We start from the raw sequence: 26,079 nt of genomic DNA, 5'->3' as shown, positions 1-26,079 counted from the left end.
GCGAAAACATTTCAGACACACCGTCGCTCGGAATCGATACGAAAAGGACTCAGCAGGTAGTATACAGTGTGTCAATGAAACCACCCCTTCTCTTGGGGAGGCTCATTTACACACAACTGCCGGTCAAAAACTACAGTTTTCAGTGCGATGTGCCGCAGCGGAAAGTTCTTGAATAACTTAGGAATTGCTAACACTTGCCCCAGACGACTCAGCCCTTCTCTCAGGACTTCATGGGGTTGCAACCCCACGGAATGTGATCTGACCCCCTGGACTGTCACGCGACCCCACTTTTTGTTCTGGTATACATTGCGGGACCAGTAGGGAGCGTTTAAAATCAGTCGACAAAATTTGAATTTGGTCCAGAAACAGGAAAGGGTTTTTAGGCTTTTTCAAATCTCGTGTTTCACGCCCTCCTGTGACATGATTACGAGGGACCGTGATATTGACAAGAACATGAATAAAATAGCAAAGGGTCCGTTTAAGCCCCCAGTTTGGCAACGTCATCCATATATGCAATCACTGACGACCACATGCTGGATGGAGAGGTAACCCTATCGACACAGTCTCAACTGCGTGACGCTATAGCCCTACATTAGCACCTGCTGCCCACATGCGAAATCTGAGGTGTGTCGAAAGTGTTGTCTATCCTTCCAGTGCATAGGCGTTGGTGAACGCATGTTTCTGTACAGAGACATTATTGAAATGCTCAAGATAGATGTGCGGGTAGTACTGAGGGCGTTCCCAAACTGGGGTGGGGGTGTCGGGTCTTGAAGGGATCCTATGCCAGTTACTCGTATTCATGCCATTGTCAATGTTGTACTTCCCTGTGAAGATGCCACAGAAAGTCGTGAAACAGAAAGGATGAAGAAATATAAACACCCTTTTCTGCTTCATATCACATTCAAATTTCGTCGAATGCTTTTGAACGACGCCTCGTGGTTCCATCCTGTACATCGCAAAAAAACTTGTGCTCATGCTACACTCCAAAGTGGTCAAACCACGTTCATTGGAATTGTGCCCCACGCTGACCTCAGAGAAGGGTTGAGTCGGCTGAGGGTTGTCAGCAGTGTCCAAGGCTATCAAGAACGTCGTCCTGTGCGTTAACTGTGGTGCTGTGTTCCAGAAAGTCAATGAGCAGCGGGCCCTTGCAGTCAAAGGAAAAGGTCATCATGACTTTCCTGGAAATGATGTGCCTGTTGCTTCGAGTACTCTGCAGAATTTTCGCTGGGAAGCGCTTACATGTCCTTCATACAGTCCCCATTCCTCCCCTCGCAATATCCATATTTTTGAAACCTTGGTGAAAGAAACTGGTAGCTGTCGATTTGCTTCGGACGGAGATGTGCATGTCTCGGTACAATCACGGTTCCATAAACAACTGAAAACGTTTTTCCATGAAGGAATTGATCGTCTTGCCTCACAGTGGGATAAATGCAGTAACGTTTTTGACGATTCTTTTGAAACAATGAACAGTTTACTTACTTTTTACCCTCTGTCTCTTTTTCATTTCACTGCCCCTTCTATATTTCAGATACCAACTTCACGCTGGTAACAATTGTGGTAATAACTGATTTAATTTAAATATTGCTTCTTTCCTAAGTGTGACATAATAGTCTTAGAGCAGTAATTTTTACCTGACCTAAACCTTCAGCCGAACAGTTGCCCATTGAATTTGTTTGTAAATAGTTGGTCACCCACTTATTCGTCAAGGTCCTCCAACAACCGCTGGAGGTGCTTTGTCAAACACCATGCAAACTGAGTAGGGGGAAGCTCTCAAGCTACATATGCACCCTGTCTATAATTCCCTGCCATGATGCTTAGAATCTCTGCTCATAGCACTTGTTTAACAGTGTTTTGAATTTTCAGAATCAGTGATGACGTACAGCTCTGTAACGGCAACCGTTGATGCCTAGGCACCCTGGTGCCCGCAGCCGCACTGGTCGTGGTGGCACTGGTGGGCTGTGACAGCACCGTCATCATCGTGATGTTGGCGCTTAGTGGCTTCTTCATCGCCACAGACTGCACGGGCTCCTACCTCAACATGCAAGCCATCGCGCCCAACTACGCGGGCACCATCGTCGGGATCGTCAACATGTTCGCCAATCTAACGGGCATCGCCATCCCTTACATCGTTGGTGCATTCACCAACACCAATGTAAGTAGTTACGGTGTTACGTTGAACAATGTATACGGGGCATTTCGAAGCTTGTTCATTAGATTATAACTTCTACACTGGTGTGCAAAAGTTAAGGACATAAGTAACTTTCACATGATATTTCACAGCCAAGTAACATAGCTCGATTAAACGTGGACCAAGTTGAAAGAACTGCTACAGTATAGTCCAGAAAATACGCTGTGAGACGAACGATTCAAAGACAATTATTACAGTGACGTCACCACGATTCGTGATGCCCCCTGTACATTAAAAAAGACGGGACTTAGTTTTTAATAGGGTGTGTGATCACCACAGGTGGTAGTGCATGCCCTACAATGCTGTCCCGTGCTGGCCATAAGGTTGGTAAAGAGTCCTTCTTCTAGGGCGTTCCATTTCTCCACAGTGCGATTGACTCTGCTTTATGGTCGTTGCTGTACGTGGACGTGCTGCAATTATCTCCCGAAATACCACAAGTGCTCCATGGGAATTTATTCAGGCCAGGCCATTTGCTGAATATCATCTCGTTCCAAGAGCTCCTCCCCCTGAACTGTTCGATGCGGTGGCGCATTTTCGTCCATAAAAATGACATCAGGGCCCTAAAAAGACGCACATGCAGAAGGGGTACATTACCACAGTAACGTTGACCTGTGAGTGGACCGTGCCCGAAGATTTGGAAATCAGTACGCCCCTGTGACATGATGCCTCCCCACAACATATTACCTGGACCACCAAAATTTTCATATTCCACAATGTTTCGCCGTATGAGAATACGTCCAGCATTCTCTATCATTAAGATGATTCACGTTTTACGGTGTGGGAGGTTTAAACACGGCACACTCGCTACTCAACGTTATTGTGACTTTGTACTATTTACCTCTGTCCGTCTTTTTAGGGGTGCATTTGGCTCTGACATAATTTTCGTGGATGACAATGCGCAGCTGCATCGACCTGTGCAGACGGAGAAGCTCTTTGAACGAGAGGATTGACGTGCCCGTTCCCCCGTCTTAAACCTCGCAATACCAGAGGAGGAGGGGGGGGGGGGGGGGTACATTCTGTCCAGGTTTTAAAAAATATTGCAATCTAGTCAGCTTTTTATACTTTAAAATTCTGAAGAAATATTTATTGTTTTTAGTAAATTCTCTACTGGATTCTAGAAATGTAAATTTTTCAGTTAAACTTGATCCAGAATTTTAAGTCTTAGTAGTAACTGTCGCTTTTTCCAGTGAACATCATATTCAATTTTCTCAGGTGCATGTCCGCAGTTACCCATCAGTGCTTCTTTAAAAAGTATGTTTTGAGTAAAAAACAACAAGTAATAAATTTTCCTTTCAAAATATTTTGGTTCTTCACATTCTTCTGTCCATAGACAGGCATGGGATTGGCCGTGTCATAATAAAAGTTAAGTGAAAACCAAAGGAATCAAACATGACTCTCGATTATTTCTTATGCTTAGGACTGGGGAACATTTCAAAATCTCCTAATTAGGTTCTTCTGGCCTAATACCGAGCTCACTAATAATGTTACTTAATTTTAATGCTTTCTTGATAGATTCTGTCTTAATCAGTTTTAATCTCATTCCTCCTTTTACCATGGCAAGAAGTACTTCCCTTCATAACTGGTAATACTCTTCCCAAGTCGGAGTGGCTTCAAGAATATCGTCGACATTAACAGCCAGTCGTTCCATCATGTCTCGATCTTAAAAATTGATTCATGAGCTTTACAAATTAACATACAACCATGTTAAGCACAAACGCTACTATATAAAACTGATACACACAAGGTGTCCCAGGAGGACTGGTCAATATTTGAGAACATCACAATAACTAACACACGAAACAAAAGAGTCTAGTAAACGTGGGTTCTTAAACGCATACCTTAAGAGCTATGAATACTTTTTCATTTTCGATGCTGTAAAACAAATCTCTTCTATTGTAAGCTCTTTGCTTTCCATACTTCGGGAGGACCAGTATGGATTATTTTTCTCTTGTTTCAGTGCATACTACCACATCCCAGAATATGGAAAGCAAAAATCCTGCAATAGAAAAGATTTGTTTCGCTGCATCGAAGGCGAGGAAGTGCTCATAGCTCTTAAGGTATGCGTTTTAGAGCCCATCTTTGCTATACCTTTTTGTTTCGAACAACTGTTCCTTTCATATCCTTGAATACTGACCATTCCTCTTGGGACTATCTGTATACTGCCTTGCAGAAATGCAGTTTATTCCTCCATTCAGGGATCAATCTCAGATTCCAATACCCACGAATGACATCCAACAAAGCCTTACAAAGGCCCTGCTTGCCAACGGCGCTCTGCAGACCCGGACTGGCACCCATCCAAATGCTAGCCCAGCCCGACTGCGCTTAATTTTGGTGATCTGAAGGAAACCGGTATTACCACTGAGGCAAGGCCGGTGCCTCCCTCAAATCCACTTTTTGTTTATTAGACAAGTTTCAACTGAGGTGAATTTCATGTCATGTGCTCTGACTGGAGTATCCTGAGCGACTTGATTACCACCTCCACCTCCAGCAGTTTATGAGTTGCCATGGCATACTAGGTTAGACTGTATCAGCAACCCAAGTCTCAGTCTACAAACCAAGTGTCATTTGATCTATTCTTCCCCATGGTTTGTTGACCACATCAATTTCGGCTAATGTTACTGCAGTATCTTCTGCTTCATATAAGTTCTTTGGTAATTCCACGACTATCCTATGTGACATTTGCGGTGGCAGACCCCACAAAAATGTATCAAGTGCTCTCTGTCCGGCTTCCTGTAATACGGCCTTGCTGGCGTTATCATCTTCAGTCAGTACATATGTGTTAATGAAACTTCCCACAGATTTCTCGTGTTTCTGAAGTACTCCGAAAAGTGATTACAGTAGCACCTTGACGTATTTTTTCCTTCTATGTCTTTACACTAACCCTTGTGAAAAGGCATAAAATGACTGCCTGTCCCTTAATTTCTCATGGCACACTGCGAAAACCCTAGCGCCCCTGCTATCCTCATAATTGTTCATCGCTCCAATTTCCCAGCCTGCCAGCTGTACCCAAATTGTAATGAAGCACAAAGATTTTAACACTAAATTTACCGGAAACTTATGTTACAAACAAAACAGTGTTAGTATTAAGAACAGGTACATTACGGTGTGACTGTTCTCTCTCTCAGACTTTTCTTTTCACTGCGCAGTTCTAAGTTATCCACTTGTACCAAAACTACTTTTTCCAGAAGACGCTGAATAGCATCCTGAGCTCTCTAGACATTTTTCTCACATACTACCACCAAAAGTACATAGTATACCCAAAATAATAAAGAAGAAGAATGGACAGGAAAAATAACCACATCGCCCAAGTAAATTCTTAAGTTGGCACTCACTCATTTTATTGGGTAGAACATCCCTGTTGCAGAACCGTGGAGCAGTTGCTGCCTTCCGTTCGTTGTCCAACTTCATCTTCAGTAGCTTCTTGTGACATCAAATTATTGGGTGTGGGAATAGCTTGGTGTGGGCGAGAGACTGTAAACCAGAAATGGATGTGGATACAGCAAAGCCATCCCATGGATACAGATACCCCTTGTAGTTCCTTACTTACTTTCATTCAATCTTCAATGCTATCAGTATTGATGCCTGGTGAGTGTGGCTCGCAGTATGCTGACCTCACATCGCTGGCCTCATCAGTGGTAGCGCTTACACAATATCACTGCAGAAGTGTCAGGTCCCTGGTGATACCAAAGGAGCCAACTGGCACGACGTCCACGGCTGCTGCAGAGAAGGTGTCTCGGTAGGCTCTATCAGGCCCTAGCAGCACAAGCTTGGACGGGTCGTCAGTGCATGTCCTAGGATCTGCGAGGGCTGCTGCTTCTCAGTGGCGCTGACCCACACTGGCAGTAGAGCATAGGGCTGCCAAGTGCCTGAATGGTCAGACAGCTGTCGAGGGTTCGGGGTCTGGTGACGGTGGTGGCAGCTGCAGGACGGCGTTGTCTGGCACAGAGTGGACATCATAAAATAGCCCAGTTGTTCGATTCCAGCTGGCTGGCTTCGAGGGGTATAAATACAGCAGTCTGGTGGCTGACCATGTGGAACGAGTACCACTGTCACACTGCTCCGTGTCATCGATGACTCTGTTCCTAGTACTGAGTCTTCCTGAAGAGTGATCAGTATCGGAGGTATGGTCATTCCCTCGCAGAAGTAGATCGAAGCACAGAAGCGGCCACCGATCTGCGGTGTCAGGTGCCCAAAACTTGGCGCTCTGCTATTAGGTGCTCAACAGTACGGTTAAATGGTATTTTTTTCTTCATTCTTTAAACAATAAGCCGAGATGAATCAGAATAAAACGCGAATTATCCCTAGTTATGTATAACACCATGCAGCTTTCTGGAAGTTTTCCTCTGCAGACTCTGAGGTAAAAAGAAAGGACGCACCACAAAGAAGCTACGCAAATTTGTCACAAATTGATTTTCACACAGGTATCGACGGAAAATGCAAAATCGTAAACTTTGTCGCCCAATGGATGAATGTGTAAAGCTGCAGCGGAGTTTCACCATCTAACTGGCAAGGATGGTAAGGGGGGGGATATGTCAATACCTGGGCATTAAGTCTTTGCAAGCTTCAATCCATATACTCCGTTGGACAGTAAGTATGCCTCGCAGACAGGCACATGAAGAACATATGCAGGTGTCAGCATTTGAGAGAGAACTTGTGGTTGGGCTCAAAGAAGCCGGCTGAAGTAATCGGCGAATCGGTCGAAGTTTCAGTAGGAACGATGTCACTATTCGACGATGTTGGCAGGAATGGGCAACCATGGCCGAACACAGCGTCAACAAGGTAGCGGTCGACCTAGAGAGACGACAGAGTGTGAGGGCTGATCATTCCTCCAAGAGACACTCAAGAGTCCGGGATTCGTCATTACCATCGATCCGACGTGCAGCTGGTGCTTTTGTGACCACAAGAACCATTGATAGGCGGCTTACAGAAAGGCGGATGAGCTCATCGCAGGCTTTGCGCTGACTCTCATTGACATCTGTACGCCAACAAGCCCGTTTGAGGTGATGTCGAGCACATTCCGCCTGCAGTCTCTTTGACTGGATTATAATTGTCTTCACTGATGAGTCCCTCCATGAACTCAACCCCGATTATCAGCAAAGACTTGTCTGCACAGAGGTGGGATACCAACCTGACCGTCACCCACCATATAGCCCGACTACCAGGAATGCTGGTATCCGATGCCATATCAATTCATAGCAAGACCCCTTTGGTCTTTATCCACGGCAACGTTACAGTAGAGCGGTATATCGACGATATTCTACGCCTCGTTTTGTTCCCTTGAGGCAAGCCATCCTGGGCTTACATTTGAGCAGCATAATGCCTGCCCACACAGGGCGAGAGTTTCTGCTGGATGTTCCATAACATCACGCCTTCCATTTTACTGTGTAAGTGAGCTTGCCTTGATCACTACTACGAGCATTATCATAATAGAAAGGTTACACAGAATTAATTCGTTTACCTCCCTGAGCAGAGAACGGCAAAAGGTGATGATTTAAGCCTCCAGTCAAAAGGCGCTTTGCTACATACTGGAGGCTGGAGAAGGGTACCAAAGAAACTCCGACGCTCTTCATACGTCCACATGCTGCTGTCATTAGTATCTTTCCAAGGTGTATGATAGCTATTAAACTGGTAATTGACTTCAAGCCTGGTAATGAATTTCAAGCAATGAACGTCGATTCTCTTAGATGCTTCGTCCAAAATCTAGACACTGGTGTGCTGACAACTCTATAAAGCGGAATAACTGAAAGAAGGAAAGGAAAAAACCTGCCATCCTCGCATTTGGATGCAATACAACATTTTTCTGCGTCTACACCTACATCTACATTCTGGACACCACCGAGAAATTCATGGCAGAGGGTAGTCTCATTGTACTCCTTATTCCATTCACGTGTGAAGCGCGAGAAGGATCATGGTTTGAATGCGTCTGTGCGTGCAGTAATTATTCTAATCTTATCCTCACGATCCCTATGTGAGGGATAAATAGAGGGTTATATGCTGGAGTCATCATTTAAGGCCACATCTTGAAATTTTGTTAGGAGACTTTCTCCAGTTCAGTTCCTTCAGCATATCCGTGATACTCTCCCACGGGTCAAACAGACCTTTAACCATTCGTGCTGCCTTTCTCTGTACACGTTCAATATCTCCTGTTAGTCATATTTGGTACTGGTCTCGTACACTTGACCAGCATTGTAGACTGGATCCCACAACTGAGTTGTAAGCAATATCTTTTGTACACTAATTGCATTTCACCCATATTGTATCACTAAACCTAACTCTACCACCTGCTTCACCCATGACTGAACCTGTGTAGCGGATTATGAATTCTTTCAAACGCCTACAGATCATCTCATAATTCCATAAGGCTGTGCAATCCGCAGATCCAGTTTTTCAATTTTTTCAGCAGGTGTGCTCTAAAATTGAGTTGATCTCAGACAGCAAAACCCGGAGGGTTGAGGTCAGGTGATACTGGAGGCCAAAGGACAGGCCCTGTTCGACCTAGCACACGAAGATCGCAAGTCGACTGAACACAGACACATCGTCCAATTTAGTGTACACAAAGTAAACAAAAACAATTCACGTTTACTCACATAGTAGTTACACTCACAAACGAGCTCCATTACGGTAACTAGCCTTTAGTGTGAATTTTCATAATTTTCTGTTCAAGCTTCTGTTGCCTACACACGACACCATGTTGTGATGTCACGCACAACGTGCACAGGCTTTGTTTTTTTTTAGGACGTGCCTTTTCGATCTGTCCATCTTGGACCATTTTGGAGCATTATGTGCCGTCTTACAAGAGAAGCAAAATGTGGTGGAGTCCCATCACGTGTGTACCACCAACCAAAGATCATAGGTGAAATTCGAGCTCTATTAGATGAGATTAACCGAAAAGTTTACTTTTCAAATACATTTACGCTGACTAGGACTATATTTCATTCTAAGGTGGCGGTGGTTAGCGTGCACATCTTCGCAATTATCTTGTAGAAGGCTCGTTTGTGGTTCCATGTTTACTGGCATGGTTTTGGTTCCATTATGCTAGACTTTCACCTGTGTCGGTGTACGCTAACAATTATGATACACCCTATATATTGCAGTATGATTAGTGTTCTGTTGGCTTCATAGTTATCGATTGTGATGTCAAATATAGCTGTGGTGTCATACCAAAAACGGTCCGTCTAAAGGAGGTAAACGGAGCATAAACCCTTCCCGTACCTGAAATTGCCAACGGACCTTATATTACGATGCTCAGCCGCTTATAATCTTTATGGTGTATTAAACTTTCTTCATCAGCTTTTGAACGGCGACAGGACGTAGCGTGAAGTTCCTTATCAGCGGCCTATACGCAAATTCCAGATTTAAATGATAGACTTATTTGGTACGTCCCACTGAGTGGTGGTGATAATCTGTCAGTTGGATGAAAACTTTAAATTCATAGGCAACTTGGCTCTGTCAGAGAAGCGGCGGGTTTCATCCTATACCTTTTCTCCCTTGTGACGTCAACGATGGGTGGTGTAGGAGTCATTCTTCTGGTTTGCCAGGATGGTATTCGGTTCCCCAGCTGGCAGTTGTATGTTCCATCAGTTGGCGAGAGCTGCAATAACCCCTCTGGCTGGACTGACGGCGTTCCGGAAAACACTATTTTATTCCAACAAGCTGGGACAGATGTAGGTGCACCGGCCGCTGTGGCCGAGCGGTTCTGGGAGCTTCAGTCCGGAACCTCGCGACTGCTACGGTCGCAGGTTCAAATTTTGCCTCGGGCTTGGATGTGTGTGATGTACTTAGGTTAGTTAGGTTTAAGTAGTTCTGAGTTCTAGGGGACTGATGACCCCAGATATTAAATCCCATAGTGCTCAGAGCCATTTGAACCATTTTGAGACGCAGGTGTGTGCAGCGTGGCGTCGACCCACGTGCCTTCGTGTCAGAGAACGGCCCTGAAGGTCATACAAGTTGCTAGGAGCCAACGCCCTGACTGGTTCCTAAGTGCAATGGCGGCCAGCTGAAGCTAGGCCATAGCGGATACGACTGACACAGCGGCGGTGCGAAGGTGAAGATGACGACGTGGAGGAGGGGTGATATGACGAACCGAGCTTTGAAGGAAGGAAAGAGGATTAGAGTTTAATGTTCTGCCGACAGCTCAGTCATTGGAGACGGAGCACAAGTTCGGCGGACATCGAAAGGATGGGAAAGGAAATCGGCAGTGCCCGATTCGGAGAAACCATTCCAGCATTTGCCTAGAGCGGGTCAGTGAAATCGTGGAAAACTTAAATCCAGGTCGTCCTAGCGAATCATAGTGAGCGTACTAACCACTGCTATGCCCCCTCGCTCAGTACCTGAATTCCAGACAATGTCTGCGTGCCTTCAGGACAATAATTGCAAGACCGTAGCCCGAATTTCCTTACTACGTCCGTACCGTAACACCCTTATTCATCATTCCACACACTTGTCATCTGAATAAAACATTTGTGACGAAGCTTACGGTTTCAGAATTTAGGTTTTATTCACATCCGGGTGCAAGGTTTTCAAATGTACGATATTTGGATTGCTTGAGGGAGCTAACATCCCAAAGATGTTCGGGCTCACACGCGGTTCCTCGTCGTCGAAAAGTCTTGGCTCAAACTCGTGTAAGGGTTGAACCGCACGTATCGCATTACATGCCCTAAATTAGACACTTGTGACGCTTTGGTTAAGTTGTCTGGCTGATGGCAAGTTTGCGAAATACGAAGTTAATATAACATATAATAACAGTAATAATAATACCGGGATCTAAAATTAACGACCAATAAATGATGTAGGCAACACAGTTGAGATTTCGTTAGAGTAATGTTTTTTCAGAATGCAAACTAATAGCGAAAGTGGTCGTATTTAGAGTTACTATTACACTCGAGCGCATACCCATTTGACATAGTTCGATTATTCATAATCTCATCGCGAAATACAAGTTACGCGAAAAGTTAGAGTTCACACCAGGCGCGCGGCTGCTCACTGCTCAGAGACTAAGTCCCGCGACACCACACAACGCGAAATTTTCAAAGTCGTTTCACATCCTAGCTGCCTAAAGACCGACCGTCCGCTTTCGCGTCTGCATCTGAACTGTACCCTTTAGTGTCTACAGCCGAACTGTGCGTTTTCGCGTCTCTATCGGAACTGTCCCCTTTAGTGTCTCGACCAAAACTGCCCTCTGCCCATCACCGACGGCGTTTACCGCGCGCCAAACATCTCCACTCAACTGACTAGCGCAGTTCCCTTTCCTGAAGCCATCCATCTGATTGGCTAAGCTTATTCTACAGTACTTTACATTTTAACATATTTAAATAATCAAAGCTTGACCACTTTCACGATCTAAAAAAAGTAACAATAATATCCATTACATAATAAACGTTAAATTCATTTACATAAAACCAATCCATTTCCTTTGATAAATAAATGATGACCAAAAGAAACTATTATGCACTAAACTTTACAACAAATATTCTGTTGTTTTGTAGGGCGGGCAAACTTCGACATTTTTCCAAAGAAACTTTCGCAATGGCTGTATCAATGATTTTTATTAAATCTGCGACCGGTTTCGCACCACTTATTGGTGCATTCTCAGGCAATATGTACAAAAAATAATGTAATATGAGCTGATATAAATTATTCGATCCCCCAATTCTGAGGTATAAACTGAACTTTTAAACAACCAGTTTTTTGAATGAGACAAGAAAATACTCACATACGCTATTTATAACATGGTAACGTTGACCATTGCCCTGTAGCCACTCCCCACTATTCACGTCCAACATACCGTCATCTGGTCAAAGCGGTAGTTAAAATATAAAAATCTTTTTTAAAACTTTTAAAATGATAGGAGCGGCAAAAACCTAGAAAATAAAATACGATGCTGCTAAAACTCCCCTAAACATGAACGACGAAGAGCGCAAACATTAGCATGAACAAACAGCGGAATTAGGTCCATGTAAACATATCAGAACTTACCGTGCAAGCTGAGGGGAGCCGTGCGGCAGTGGACACGGCCTGACTGACTGGCCGAAACCCGGAAAAAGCTGACGCAGCGGCGCGAGAATCGCCAGAGGCCGGAAGACCTGTACAAGGTGTGAAGAGTGGGGGTTGCTGAACATTTGATAAACAGTTTCTTTTGTCTATTTTTTTAAAAAGTCTAATACCATGCTGGTGGCCAATATAAAACATGGCAGTTAGTTAAAACTATAAGAGTAATAAATGTGGTGGTTCTGAATCCGTAAGGCCCGGAGTACGCATAAAAATATATAAGACAGAACCTACTAACAAGTAAGCTATACGGGTTAAGGCTGCCTGTTTAAGTAATCAGAATTCTGTAAAAGACCCTTGTGCCTCAGATCGGTCTGGGCATTAAGTGAGGAGTAAGGCGACTTCTTCAAACTCTGAAGATGTCAACCTCTTCCAAAACATTAAGGGTGTTGCACTTATTTTCCAAGTGTAACATCCGCATGTTGTTCTGGACACCGGTGATAATGGTGACCCGTTTCCCGCAAATGCGCACCTACGGCTGATTTTGAGCCTGGGTCGCTGATGTGCTCCTTAAAGTGGGTCTCAAAAGTTCTTCCTGTGTGGCCTATGTACTCCGCATCACAATCATCACAGGCGATACTATATACCCCCGACGACTTGAAACTACTCCATGTTGCAGTCACCTTGTGCCTGAACTTCTGTCCAATGTTTTTAGGAATATAAAAAGTCGGATTTATTGGCTTGGAACTTAAGCATTTGCCGATTCTGCTTGAAATGTTACCATAAAAAAGTATAATGTGGAATTTACGCCAATAGCTAATCCGCTACTTGCTGGCTGTAGGGAAGTGAATGTTCCGGGCGTGATTGGGGTGCGAGCAGTGTTGTGCTTCATGTTTATCTTCCGTAATACATCCCTGTTTATGTTTCCAACAAAATCCGCGTCGTATCCATTCGAAAGGTTTTAACTATTTTAAATTTGGGGATAGTACATACCGGGTGATCAAAAAGTCAGTATAAATGTGAAAACTGAATAAATCACGGAATAATGTAGATAGAGAGGTACAAATTGACACACATGCTTGGAACGACGTGGGGTTTTATTAGAACAAAAAAAATACAAAAGCTCAAAAAATGTCAGACAGATGGCGCTTCAACTGATCAGAATAGCAATAATTAGCATAACAAAGTAAGACAAAGCAAAGATGTTGTTCTTTACAGGAAATGCTCAATATGTCCACCATCATTCCTCAACAATAGCTGTAGTCGCGGAGTAATGTTGTGAGCCGTACTGTAAAGCACGTCCGGAGTTATGGCGAAGCATTGGCGTCGGATGTTGTCTTTCAGCATCTCTAGAGATGTCGGTCGATCACGATACACCTGCGACTTCAGGTAACCCAAAGCCAATAATCGCACGGACTGAGGTCTGGGGACCTGGGAGGCCAAGCATGACGAAAGTGGCGGCTGAGCACACGATCATCACCAAAGGACGCACGCAAGAGATTTTTCACGCGTCTAGCAATATGGGGTGGAGCGCCATCCTGCATAAACATCGTACGTTCCAGCAGGTGTTTATAAGCCAGGCTGGTCTGGTATGGTTTTTTTTTTTTAGTAATTTAATTGAAAGCTTTATTGCTTTGGTAAAAATAAAATTGGTTCTTTTTGTCGTGACAGAATAAATTACTATTAATCACACCAGATTTGTCGGAGAACAGCAGCAACATGCGTAATTGATCCAGCTTTAAGAAATTCTATTACCTTTTAGAGGAAAATTCGTGCGGTACTCTCCGACGTTAGAAAAGTCGTGGTGTTCCGTTCGGAGCAGGAGGCGGCTGTCTCTTCTCATTCGCGATATCGAAAATTACTAAAAAAATGAACAGAAATTTTTTTCGGAGGAAGATCGCGCGGAGAAAACAGACGGAAGTTACATGAAAGAAACCTAAGGGACCAACTAATTGGATTTGTACTAACATATAAACGGAACTGAAAGAACTTGGAATAAATACTATAACGATGTCGTCACGACAGCCTCCTGTTCCGACAGAACACAGGCTGGATCATAAGCTGCATAAATCTTTTAAACAGGAAAGATTATCATAAGTATAATTAATGAAAATAAGGTTGAGAGATTTTCTTTGAACTTAAATAAACTTCAAGGCTTCAAGTATTATATTATGAAACGGAAACTTACATTAACATGGCCACCCATTGTGGCGGTGGAGCGAATTTTCATGATATACATTCTCGCTTGTTTGTGGCTACCTATATTTTTTAATCACTTAAACTCTTAAAGTTACAATAAAACGATTATATCAGTATGGAGCACAATACTTTTGCGTCCGACTCGCAACACATTCACAGAACAGCTAGAGAGCGGCGCGGCTCCCTTCAGAAGTAAAAATTGGCAATTGTTATTTTGAAACATAGGTGCACCGTTTTTTTTTTTCTTACTGATCGATAGCAGCGTATAACAGTTTATAGCTGTCGTGATATTCTGCGCTTTTCAGGAGCACGGCAAAGATATCTGGTTACAACATTCATTGGTATATGTTAAAAGTTCGCACATACTGACGCGAATACAGAAAAAAAAACTTTTACATGTTAAAAATCGCAGTGATAAAGGCTGTAATGTCACAATGCCTCCCATGTGAGACATGATGATTCCGGAAGGATCATCAGGACTCACATGTAGTTTCAAGACATTACTGAGTTTTATCATCTGTTTACTTTCGTTCTAACATAAAATTGGAATGAGTTTGTCATCTAGTTATTTTATGCTTCTAGTACAGTTATGAAAACAAATAGTCTTTCAGTGTCTTTTGTGCACTTTGGCACTTCTCTCAGTTCATTGTAAGGTGTCCTTGCACTGTCATCTTAATTGCTGTTACTGTGAAACAAAATATGACAAAAAACAATCTTAAGTCTAACACACACAAAGATAAATGAATAATACTCTATATAGAAAACAAAACATGTCAGTAGACAAACATACACAGATACATTGAAATAATTACTTAAACAGTCCTCTAAAATTGTCTGTGACCTGTTTGGTCTCGTAATGTTTTTTATCCGTTTCATTAGATTCTTTTAGAATGTCGTTGTTAATCAGGACGTTTCACTTGACACTACACTGTACACTTTTATTTGTCACGCGCTCACTTAACCGGAGTCTGCAACGTCTATTCTCGTTCGGTGAGCGGCGTCGTCCGAGAGGTCACGACCCTGGGTAGCGTCTTTTTTGTGTTCGCTCGTGTTGCCTCTAGTGTCTCGCATCAAGCGTCATGTCGTTTACACGCAAATAAACAGAAAGAAACCTGTGTTAGGTTCGTGCTATAATGTAGACTTACAGGTAAAGGTTTTATAGGATTTTGGACAGGATTGATAACCTTCCCTTCCAGTTAACGTTTCAGTGCTCAGTAATGCCTTGTCTTTATTTAACTATCTATCGCAAAATATCCGACGTGACTGATTAAATGGAAATTAATTTGAAGCTAAGACTTCTCTTTTTACAGAATAGATAAAGTTCATAATTAAGTTTCACTGTGATAGCTTTAGCAATGTCTCTTGCGTAGTTGTGAGACGGAAAACATTCTAAGGTCAATGACACGCCTCCACAGCGCGCGCGTCGGTTGTTTCAAATGTTAATTGTTGAGTCCAATTGCAAGCAGCTCCGCGCTGTTGCCGGTTACTAGTCCAGTGTAACACGCGCTCGTGTATGCTCGTATGAAGTTTAACGTGTGTCACTCGCGCTCTGCTAAAATGAGAACACCCGGAAAACACACGTCTAGTGTCCTTTCTTCATCGTCGATCGGCGTATCGAAAACTTGGGTGGAAAATACCACCGTCTGTTTCGAGGATTCCACACGACAGTCCCTGCGACCTGCCATGCTGCTTACACACAGGTAAGTGAAGCCAACGTTTTACATATAGTTTGCAAAATGCTTTGCTGTGATCGCTGTCACTACCTGCACTTGCGTGTACACATGTCACTGCACACGTATTTTGTACACTTTATCACTCGCATTTTGTTTAGAACGTCTTAGAGTGTCTGCAAATTCACATCTCCCATCTCACATTGTGATTTCAAAGTTCACAGTTCAAGTTACTCACAGGTAAATACATTACAAGATTAAACAATGTCCATAAATTACATACATACATACATACATTTCTTAAGTTTGCTTACAGTCACAAAATTCTGTTAACCTTTTCAGTCACGCCACGCCGGATTAGCGTATTGAATACCACTACTTGTGCATCAAGGCACGATTAGTTTGGGTTATTCTCTCTCCCTTTTACAAAGGTAAAATTTTTTTTAAAACAAATCTTTTAAGCAGCTTGTTATTTCGTTTCTCTTCAAAATTTAGTGTCACTGTTTATGTAGAGCACAGATTGAACAAATTCTGTCTCTACTGGTCGAGCATACTCATGCATTTCTCTCCGGAAGATTCATGCTTCATAAAGTTACTGGCTGCAAGTACTACTCGCGGAATGTGTTATAATCTCTCAACATTGCTACTCGCGATACGCGATTAGAACAAAACTTTCGCTAACGGATCTCTCCCACAAATTTCGTTTCCACTTCAACCGTCTAAAGAGCACTCAGATGAGCCTGTCAAATTCTAATCCTCACTTTTTTTTAATGGGATAGGATGGGGAAGTGGAAGAGGAGAGGATCAAATATAAACATAAATACACTATATACATATACAAATTCTAGCACAACTACACTAGGATATTTTTGTGACCTTAGATGCATGACATGCGTCACGTGTGCCTTCAAGTGGCTATACTTTAATCTAATATCAGATCTTAGTTTTATTATTATAATGTGAGTCATATCTGCTGACAGCTTTCTAGTTACTCACGCTTCCATCTGGGCGATTGTCGGGCTTGGCTGTGAAATGGCTAATTACTTTAGTGCATCTTACATGTTTAAAGAAGAAACGTTTACCATCAGGAATACTTCAGACTTGTCAGTACGACGTATATGTTTCCATGTAGTGGCACTCTCGACTACATGACCTAACAGCTGTTGTAAAACAGAATAAAGGAAATGCTTTGTTGCTTAGCTATTAAATCTTGATGAGGCTTACTGTTCGTAGATGATACTTTGAATCTGAGATTGAATCTCCTGAAAACTATCAAATACTACGTGATACTCTCTCTCTCTGTTATTTACTGCTTTTGACAGTTCAAACACTTGGCTACACAAATCTGTTTAATTCTGAAGATCGCGCTAACAAAAGGTATAGTTCATGGCGGTGTTACAATAACGCACAGTTTACACGCAATAGGCTGTACTCTGTACACTTAAAGACTAACATTCAATCTTGAGGGCTGAAAAAGAAATTGCTTAACCTAATATTTCACATACATATATATTCATTGGAGTTGGAAGGTGGCAATCTGCTACTTCCTTCCGTATCTCCTTTCACCAAAACGGCATTTCTCAATGCCAACAGCCAACTTGGACTGTTTACACCTATGACTAACTTAAAACTAACTGAGAATCTGCCCTCTCAAATGGAATGTGCTTTCTTTTTCGTACGCCATAATAAATCAAATCTTCAATTACCTCCATAGTTTTTCGCCAAAGTGTGAGTACTCGTATTGGTGTGTTTGAATACCGAAGTGTTTCACAGGTTAAACCTTAGGCTAATGTTCCTTTGCTTGTTACTTTGCCTCGTTATACTTCTTGAGATCCTGGTGGTGATACAATCCTTTAATTCTGTCAGATGCTGGATCCGCTATTAGATAACATCCTGTATGTGGTTTTCTAATTACTACAAATGGTCTGTCGTACAATAGCCTGCATTTCCGATTTCTTTTCAACAACTTCGATGGCTTAAAATGTGTCCGTAAAAGCACCTTTTCATTAATATCATATGTAAGAGCCTTAGATACTTTCTTGTCATAAGACTTCTTGCGTAGATTCGCCTGTACAGCTAAGGATACCAATGCTTGCCTAAGTTTTGCATCTAAATCTAATTCTGGTTCTACAATTTTAGGTAAGTGATCTAACCATTCATTTCTTTCCCGATGACTCGTCATTAATTCCGCAGGTGTAAATCCAGTTGAGAAGTGTGGAAGATTGTTGAGAATTTGCTCGAATGAAGATACAAAGTCAATCCAACGGGTTTGTCGATTAGGTATGCAGGTTCGAATGAATCTATTGAACTCTTTGAAGATACGTTCGGTGGGATTAGATTGCGGTCTGAAACGAGATATAAGTATTTGTTTGATGCCATGTCTGGCAAGAAAATTGCGCCATTGTCTGCCAGTGAAATTCGATGCATTATCTGATAGAATGGCCTCCGGCTTGCCAAATCGAGGAAAATAGTCTTGTTCGATTCGACGGATGATCGGAAGTGCACTGGATGATTTCACTGCATAAAGTCTCACATGTTTTGTGAAAAGATCCATCAATGCGACTAGGTATTTCACCCCTCCCCTCCCTTGCGGCAGGGGGCCGGCGAGATCAAGGGCCAGAACTTGATTTGGTCTCTCAGTAATAATTGGATTCAGAGGAATTAGGTTCGAATGGTTGAAGGGTTTTGCCTTCTGGCAGATAAGACATGTACTTAACAACTTGTGGATTCGATGGTGCAAGTTGGGTACATAGCAATACGCAGAAATCTTTAGTTTGCATTTTTCAGGTCCATAATGACCCCAGGAAAGATGTGTGTACCAGATAAGGTGTTCAACGTATGCGTGTGGTATACACACACACCATCTACCAAAGAGGAGAGAAGTTCGATGGAATAAAACATCGTTGTGTAGTTATAAAATTTGGACAAGTGGTGATCGGGTTTTGTTAGAAGAAGTTGTTTTGTATACTATTTCGAAATCATACTCTTGCAAGAAGAGACTCCATCGTGTAAGACGAGGATGAAGAAGTTTACACGAGAGCAAGAAACTAAGAGCTTGGTGATCAGAAAAGACCTTAATTTTCCGACCATGGATGTAGTAATTGAACCTTTTAAAGGACCATACAATGGCCAGAGCCTCCAACTCTGTCACCGAGTATGACCTCTCACATTCTGTGAGAACCCTACTTGCAAAGCTGATAACTCTTATCTCTTCTTTTCCATCAATTACTTCTATTTGAAACAAACAAGAACCAAGCGCCTGAAATGAAGCATCTGACGAAATACAGAATTCTTTATCCATGTCTGGATGGAACAAAATATTGCTGTTAAGAAGTGCTTGTTTAATGCGATCAAAATCTGCCTGACACTCTGGCGTCCAATGCCAGTGAGTATTTTTCTTTAGAAGATCATGCAATGCTTGACTGTTCATCGACTGGTCCGAAATAAACTTTCTGAAAAAGGAAGTCATTCCGAGGAAGCCTTTCAACTGGCGTTTAGAAGAGGGCACAGGAAAGTTTTTAATAGCTGCTAGTTTGTCTGGATCTGGGGTAATTCCCTGTGATGATACAAGATGTCCTAAAAATTTAATGTCGCTTTTACCAAATTTAGACTTATGTAGATTAGCTGTGACTCCATAGTCAACAAACCTCTGGAAAACTTTGCTTATTATGTCTAAATGTTCTTCCCAAGATTTCGTAGCAATCAGTAAGTCATCAACATACACTGTTACTCGATCCAACAGTTCAGGTCCTAATACATGATCAAGTGCAGCTATGAATACACCTGAACTCACATTCAAACCAAATGTAACTACTTTGAATTGGTGTGATCTACGTGCAAATATAAACGCTGTATATTTTCGAGACCGTGATGTCATCTTGACCTGCCAGTAGCTCGATCTCAAGTCTACCGATGTGAGGAATTTTACTCCATGAAACCTTTGTAATTGTTCATCCATAGCCTCAGGTCGAGTTCTTACTGGAATAATTATTTTATTTATGTTCTTGCATCCAAAACTATACGTACACTACCATCCTGCTTCAAAACTGGCAATAACGGACTACTGTAAGGTGAGTCTGACGGTTCAATGATCTCCCACTTAAGCATTTTACGTATTTCATTTTTCACAGCCTCGCGCCTTGCATACGGGACAGAGTACGTTGTCTTGCAAAAAGTAGAATGGGGAGCGACCTTCATGTCATATTCGTAGTCACGTATTACTCCAGGTTTCGAAGAAAAGACATGAAGATACCTCATAAGTAAGTGCAGTAAATCTTGCCTTTGTATGTAATCAAGTTCACTTGATTCGCTTACTTTATTCAAAATCTCTTCTCTAGTCGGAAGTCCGTCATCAGTATCAAAATCCGTCCAACTGTTACCTTGTCTTGTCATGTGTGCTTGGTTCAAAAACATTCGCTGTACCAGTCTGTGTACCTTAACTTTGTGCTCAGTGTTGACTCTTTTGACCTTGCCGCGCAACAATTGCAGCGTTACCTCCTGTTCACCTACTCGGATTGTACAGATACCCTTTTCTATATCAATCACTGCCTTATTCTTCCTCAGGAACTCCATTCCTAATAAGCATGACACTGACAAACTGTTAACTACTAGAAATGCACACATGAAAGAAGTAGAATTAATCCTTATCGGTACCTGAGCTTGCAAATTGACTCGCTGTGATAAAGATCCTACCGCTCCTGTTACTGAACAACCTTGTACTGGTAACGTTAAAATTTTCATCCCTGCAGAAACTTTCTTAAACATACATAGTGATAAAGCATTTACGTTTGCACCAGTATCAATAATAGCATCTATTGGTGTATTGGCTATGTAAATTTTAGTCATTACTTGTACTTCGTCTTCCCATACGTCATTCAAGTCTGTCTCAATATTTTCCTGCAACAAATCGTCTCTCAAGTCAGTGTCGCGATCATAACGTATTACGTTAAGTCGTTCAAGGTCGAGTTTGCCCCCATTATGTCCCGCAGCATCCCCAAGGAGGCGAAAAGGTGCTGCCTTTAGTTTTCCGCTTTCTTGTGATGCGACTGATTTGATTCTTCTGTCACATCACTTGACCATTCTCGCTGGTTTTTTACCCATTGTGTGTGTTGATTTGTATCAAACCCTTGTTGGTACTGCACTTGGTTACCAGGCTGAAAAATCGGTACATTACTTGCCTGCGTAAAATATACCGGTGGATTGTATTGTTTTCTTGGTTTGTTGTTATTGTATCTAAAGTCCTGTTGTGGTGGCGTGTACTGTTGTTGTTGCATGAATGGTTGTTGCTGAGGCGTGTATTGCTGTTGTTGCTGGCGTTGTGGCTGCCCATAGGGTTGTGGTGGAGGTAACTGACCTCCGCAATTTTGATTGTTGCAACGTTTACCCTTGTATTTGTTCCCATTCTGGTAGAAGTTACTGCCGTTATTGTTCGATTGGTATGGGGCATTCCCGTAATACTGTTGTTGCGTGTTGTATATTGGATTGTACCGTTGGTTGCCGTAATGCTTGTTTTTGTGTTTACCATTGCGGTTATTGTACTGTTTGTTTCCGTATTGTGTTTAGTGTGAACCATTTCCATTACCTCCGTTTCCATTCGAATACGTGCCTGCGTTGTTGTTCTTACGGTTAGCATTCGCACGCGCGTCTTCGTGTATAAGATCGAGTGAATCAAGGACGGATAAAAATGCGTCCTGATCTTCCTCTGACACGTTCACTAATTTTTCGCGTATGGAAATGGGTAGTTTTGACTTAAGAATCATAATAACATCTTTTGTTGTTATGGGAGTGTCCCAATATTGTATCTTTCTCAAGTACTTTTCAAAGTACCGGCGAAGTCCGCCACTGTTCGAATGGAAAGGTTCGGCGTTGTAGACCTCTTTGCGTAGGCGTTGCTGAACACCTGCGCTCCAAAATTTGCTTAAAAAGTTCTTCTCAAACTCGCTAAATGTTTTGCACTGATCAACCATCTCGGTTCCCCATATAGCACTTTCTCCTTGTATGTATCCGGTAATGAATTGTATTCTCTGTTTGTCATTCCAGGCAGCTGGAAAGACTCCTGAAAAGTTCTTAAGGAAAACGACTGGATGAATATTTCGCTTTTCCGGTTGGAATGGTTGAAAAACTCTGTGTTTCAATACAGTGAGTGTCAATTGTTCAGTGTTGTTGTTGTGTGAATCGTTAAATTCATTTTTCGGTCGCGGAATGTACTGTGGTGTGTTGTGTTGTTGTGTTGTCTGGTATTGATGTTCATCTGGCTCAGAAGGTAGTGAGTGTTTCCCGTCACTCTGGTTATCATACTGTAGTGTTTGAATTTGCTGTTTCAGGTCGGATATCTCATCTGTTACTTGCTTCCGCCATTCCGGCAAATCCCGGGTAAACACTCGCCTAATTTGGCCTAGTTCAGTACAAACAGTGTCTCCTGAACTGCCGGGTGCAAATAAGATGTCTAAGGTTGCGGATTTAACAACATCTTTCAAGTCACATGTAACCTTCTCCTCAACAAGCTTCTCTTGTACATCAATCCATTCTTTGTAATGTTCGGTAAGTGCTTTAGTGTGCGAAGCAACACTACTGTTAACTCTTTCCTCAATAGTTCGGTCCGAAATGTCATTCGCCATTGCACTTACTTTTGATTCTACAGTGGCTACCGCTGTCGCTAACTCGTCTACCTGTCGTGCAACTGTTTTATACGCAAGTTTTACCGAATCGGTTTCTTTGCGACACGCTTCGATTTGAGTTGTGAGATTCTGACCAATGTTATCAATTTTGTTATTCAGAGTGCTTATCTGTGTTGTCAAAGTGGTTACTTGCGCCGTGACGTCACCCTTAACCGAATCTATCTGTGCTGTGAGAGAGCCTACTTGCGTAGTGAGGGTACCTACTTTCGCATCAATGGTGGTATTTACGTCATTCCTAACTGAGTCAATCTGTGTTGTCATATCCGTTTTCAACTCTGATAAAAACTTGTCTCTGTCTTTCTCACGTTGTTCGCGATCACGTTCGCGCTGTTCCCTCTCCTGTCTGTCTAGTATCAATTCCTGTAACATTTTGACAATGTCAATTGATACCGTTATCGGGGAGGTGGGTGTTTCCTGCTGAGTGTCGTCCACGTTAACTACCTCTTGTCTGTCGTCTGTCCCGGCCGTCGTTCCGCGTGAGCGGAGTCGGTAATGTTTGTTAACAGTGCCGTCGCTTTCGTCTGCAGAGTTCGCGCTCGATTGTCCGTCCGCCATAATGAAATTCAACTATTGCCAACTTAAAATGGGTACTGCCAACTGAAATTCTGATTGTCAATTATTCTTGCCGCGCAAGTTAAAGTCGCGGCGCGTTCGTCAAATGTCTAATGTTACGTGGGTAATAACTGACACACGTCTGTAGCAAAAAGACAAGATGGAGTCAACGCCGTTGAAACAATTGATTGCCAACGCTGTTACACAGAAAAGACTGAAATGGCATCCATCTTGAACTTACACGAGAATACTAACTACAGTATAAAACTAATAGTCAAGCAAAAGGTTACAGAAAATGTTCAAATATTTACGTCGAAAAAAAAGTGGTTTTTTTACGTTAAGCTACAGAAAGGATAGAGTGAGGTCGAATTTGAAGGTCAAATGAGCTACTCTTTGCACAGAACTATGGCAAACGAAAATTTGGTACTCACTCGGCGTTGTCTTCAAAACTGCAAATCTGCGTCTCATTAAATCCCAAGATATTTGTGTAAATACCGCGTCCATCAATATTGCGTATATTTATTGCTCATCCGTAATTTTATGCAGCATTGGGTTCCAAAGAGCGATACATGAAATAACACAATCATATATTAGTACCGTGACACTTTCAATATTTTAGTCATGTCCCTGTTCGGGCGCCAGATCTGGTATGATTTTTTTTTTTTTTTTTTTTGTAGTTTAATTGAAAGCTTTGTTGCTTTGGTAAAAATAAAATTGGTTCTTTTTGTCGTGACAGAATAAATTACTATTAATCACACCAGATTTGCCGGAGAACAGCAGCAACATGCGTAATTGATTCAGCTTTAAGAAATTCTATTACCTTTTAGCGGAAAATTCGTGCGGTACTCTCCGACGTTAGAAAAGTCGTGGTGTTCCGTTCGGAGCAGGAGGCGGCTGTCTCTTCTCATTCGCGATATCGAAAATTACTAAAAAAATGAACAGAAATTTTTTTCGGAGGAAGATCGCGCGGAGAAAACAGACGGAAGTTACATGAAAGAAACCTAAGGGACCAACTAATTGGATTTGTACTAACATATAAACGGAACTGAAAGAACTTGGAATAAATACTATAACGATGTCGTCACGACAGCCTCCTGTTCCGACAGAACACAGGCTGGATCATAAGCTGCATAAATCTTTTAAACAGGAAAGATTATCATAAGTATAATTAATGAAAATAAGGTTGAGAGATTTTCTTTGAACTTAAATAAACTTCAAGGCTTCAAGTATTATATTATGAAACGGAAACTTACATTAACATGGCCACCCATTGTGGCGGTGGAGCGAATTTTCATGATATACATTCTCGCTTGTTTGTGGCTACCTATATTTTTTAATCACTTAAACTCTTAAAGTTACAATAAAACGATTATATCAGTATGGAGCACAATACTTTTGCGTCCGACTCGCAACACATTCACAGAACAGCTAGAGAGCGGCGCGGCTCCCTTCAGAAGTAAAAATTGGCAATTGTTATTTTGAAACATAGGTGCATCGTTTTTTTTTTTTTTTCTTACTGATCGATAGCAGCGTATAACAGTTTATAGCTATCGTGATATTCTGCGCTTTTCAGGAGCACGGCAAAGATATCTGGTTACAACATTCATTGGTATATGTTAAAAGTTCGCACATACTGACGCGAATACAGAAAAAAAAACTTTTACATGTTAAAAATCGCAGTGATAAAGGCTGTAATGTCACACTGGGGATGATGCGATTCTGTAACATATCGGCGTACCTGTCACCCGTCACGGTAGCAGTTTTGCTATCCAGCGCCATCCGTCGGACATTTTGTGTACTTTGTTTTTTTTTTTTTGTTCTAATAAAACCCCTTGTCATTCCAAGCATGTGTGTCAATTTTTACCTCTCTGTCTACATCATTCCGTGGTTAATAAGTTTTCAAATTTATACTGACTTTTTGATCACCCGGTATATGCAAAAACAGGGCTTAGCAATGGGATCTCCACTGTCTTACAGCCTTGCCAACATTTTCACGACGTTCTTTTGAGCGTAATATGATGGTCAACTTAAGCAAGTACTCTGAAAGGATAATTTTTTGGGCAAGATATGTGGATGACATAATTTTGCTGTATAACGGTTCTTCCCAGGATTGTAACGCTTTCCTAGGTGAACTAAACAAAATACATGAGAGGATCCAATTTACATTGGAACAGAGCATTAATGGTGTCCTTCCCTTCTTAAATCTGTTGGTCAAAATCAGTGGGAACTCGGTTAATTTTGATATTTTCAGAAAGCCCACCACTTCTGACGTCGCGATACATAGATCGTTTAATCATCCTTTGCAATTCAATAAGCCCGCATTCAGGGCTTTACTAAAATGGCTCTGAGCACTATGGGACATAACATCTGTGGTCACCAGTCCCCTAGAACTTAGAAGTACTTAAACCTAACTAACCTAAGGACATCACACACATCAATGCCCGAGACAGGATTCGAACCTGCGACCGTAGTGGTCTCGCGGTTCCAAACTGAAGCGCCTAGAACCGCACGGCCACACCGGCCGGCAGGGCTTTACTAAACAGGATGCATACGTTCCCATTATGTCAAGAAGCCAGGGATCGGGTTTTTAAATTAATACAGTTTTTTAGGCTTTTCGAATGGGTAAGACGCGGATTTTGTTGGAAACATAAACAGGGATGTATTACGGAAGATAAATATGAAGCATAACACTGCTCGCACCCCAATCACGCCCGGAACATTCACTTCCCTACAGCCAGCAAGTAGCGGATTAGCTATTGGCGTAAATTCCATAGCATACCTTTTTATGGTAACATTTCAAGCAGAA

The 26,079-nt window shown here is 42.2% G+C and overlaps 1 protein-coding gene across 1 annotated transcript in view; it reads left to right on the top strand.

The window, feature by feature from the left end:
- LOC124606650 (sialin-like) overlaps positions 1-26,079 on the top strand; it is a 90,074-nt gene that overhangs the window by 34,200 nt on the left and 29,795 nt on the right. Inside the window, exon 5 of the mRNA XM_047138652.1 lies at positions 1,911-2,152. Coding sequence (XP_046994608.1) covers positions 1,911-2,152 — 242 coding nt within the window. The remainder of the gene's footprint in view (positions 1-1,910; positions 2,153-26,079) is intronic.

Source organism: Schistocerca americana, chromosome 3 (genome assembly GCF_021461395.2).
Source record: "Schistocerca americana isolate TAMUIC-IGC-003095 chromosome 3, iqSchAmer2.1, whole genome shotgun sequence".
NCBI lineage: Eukaryota > Metazoa > Arthropoda > Insecta > Orthoptera > Acrididae > Schistocerca > Schistocerca americana.
This window is presented reverse-complemented; position numbering and strand designations above follow the sequence as displayed.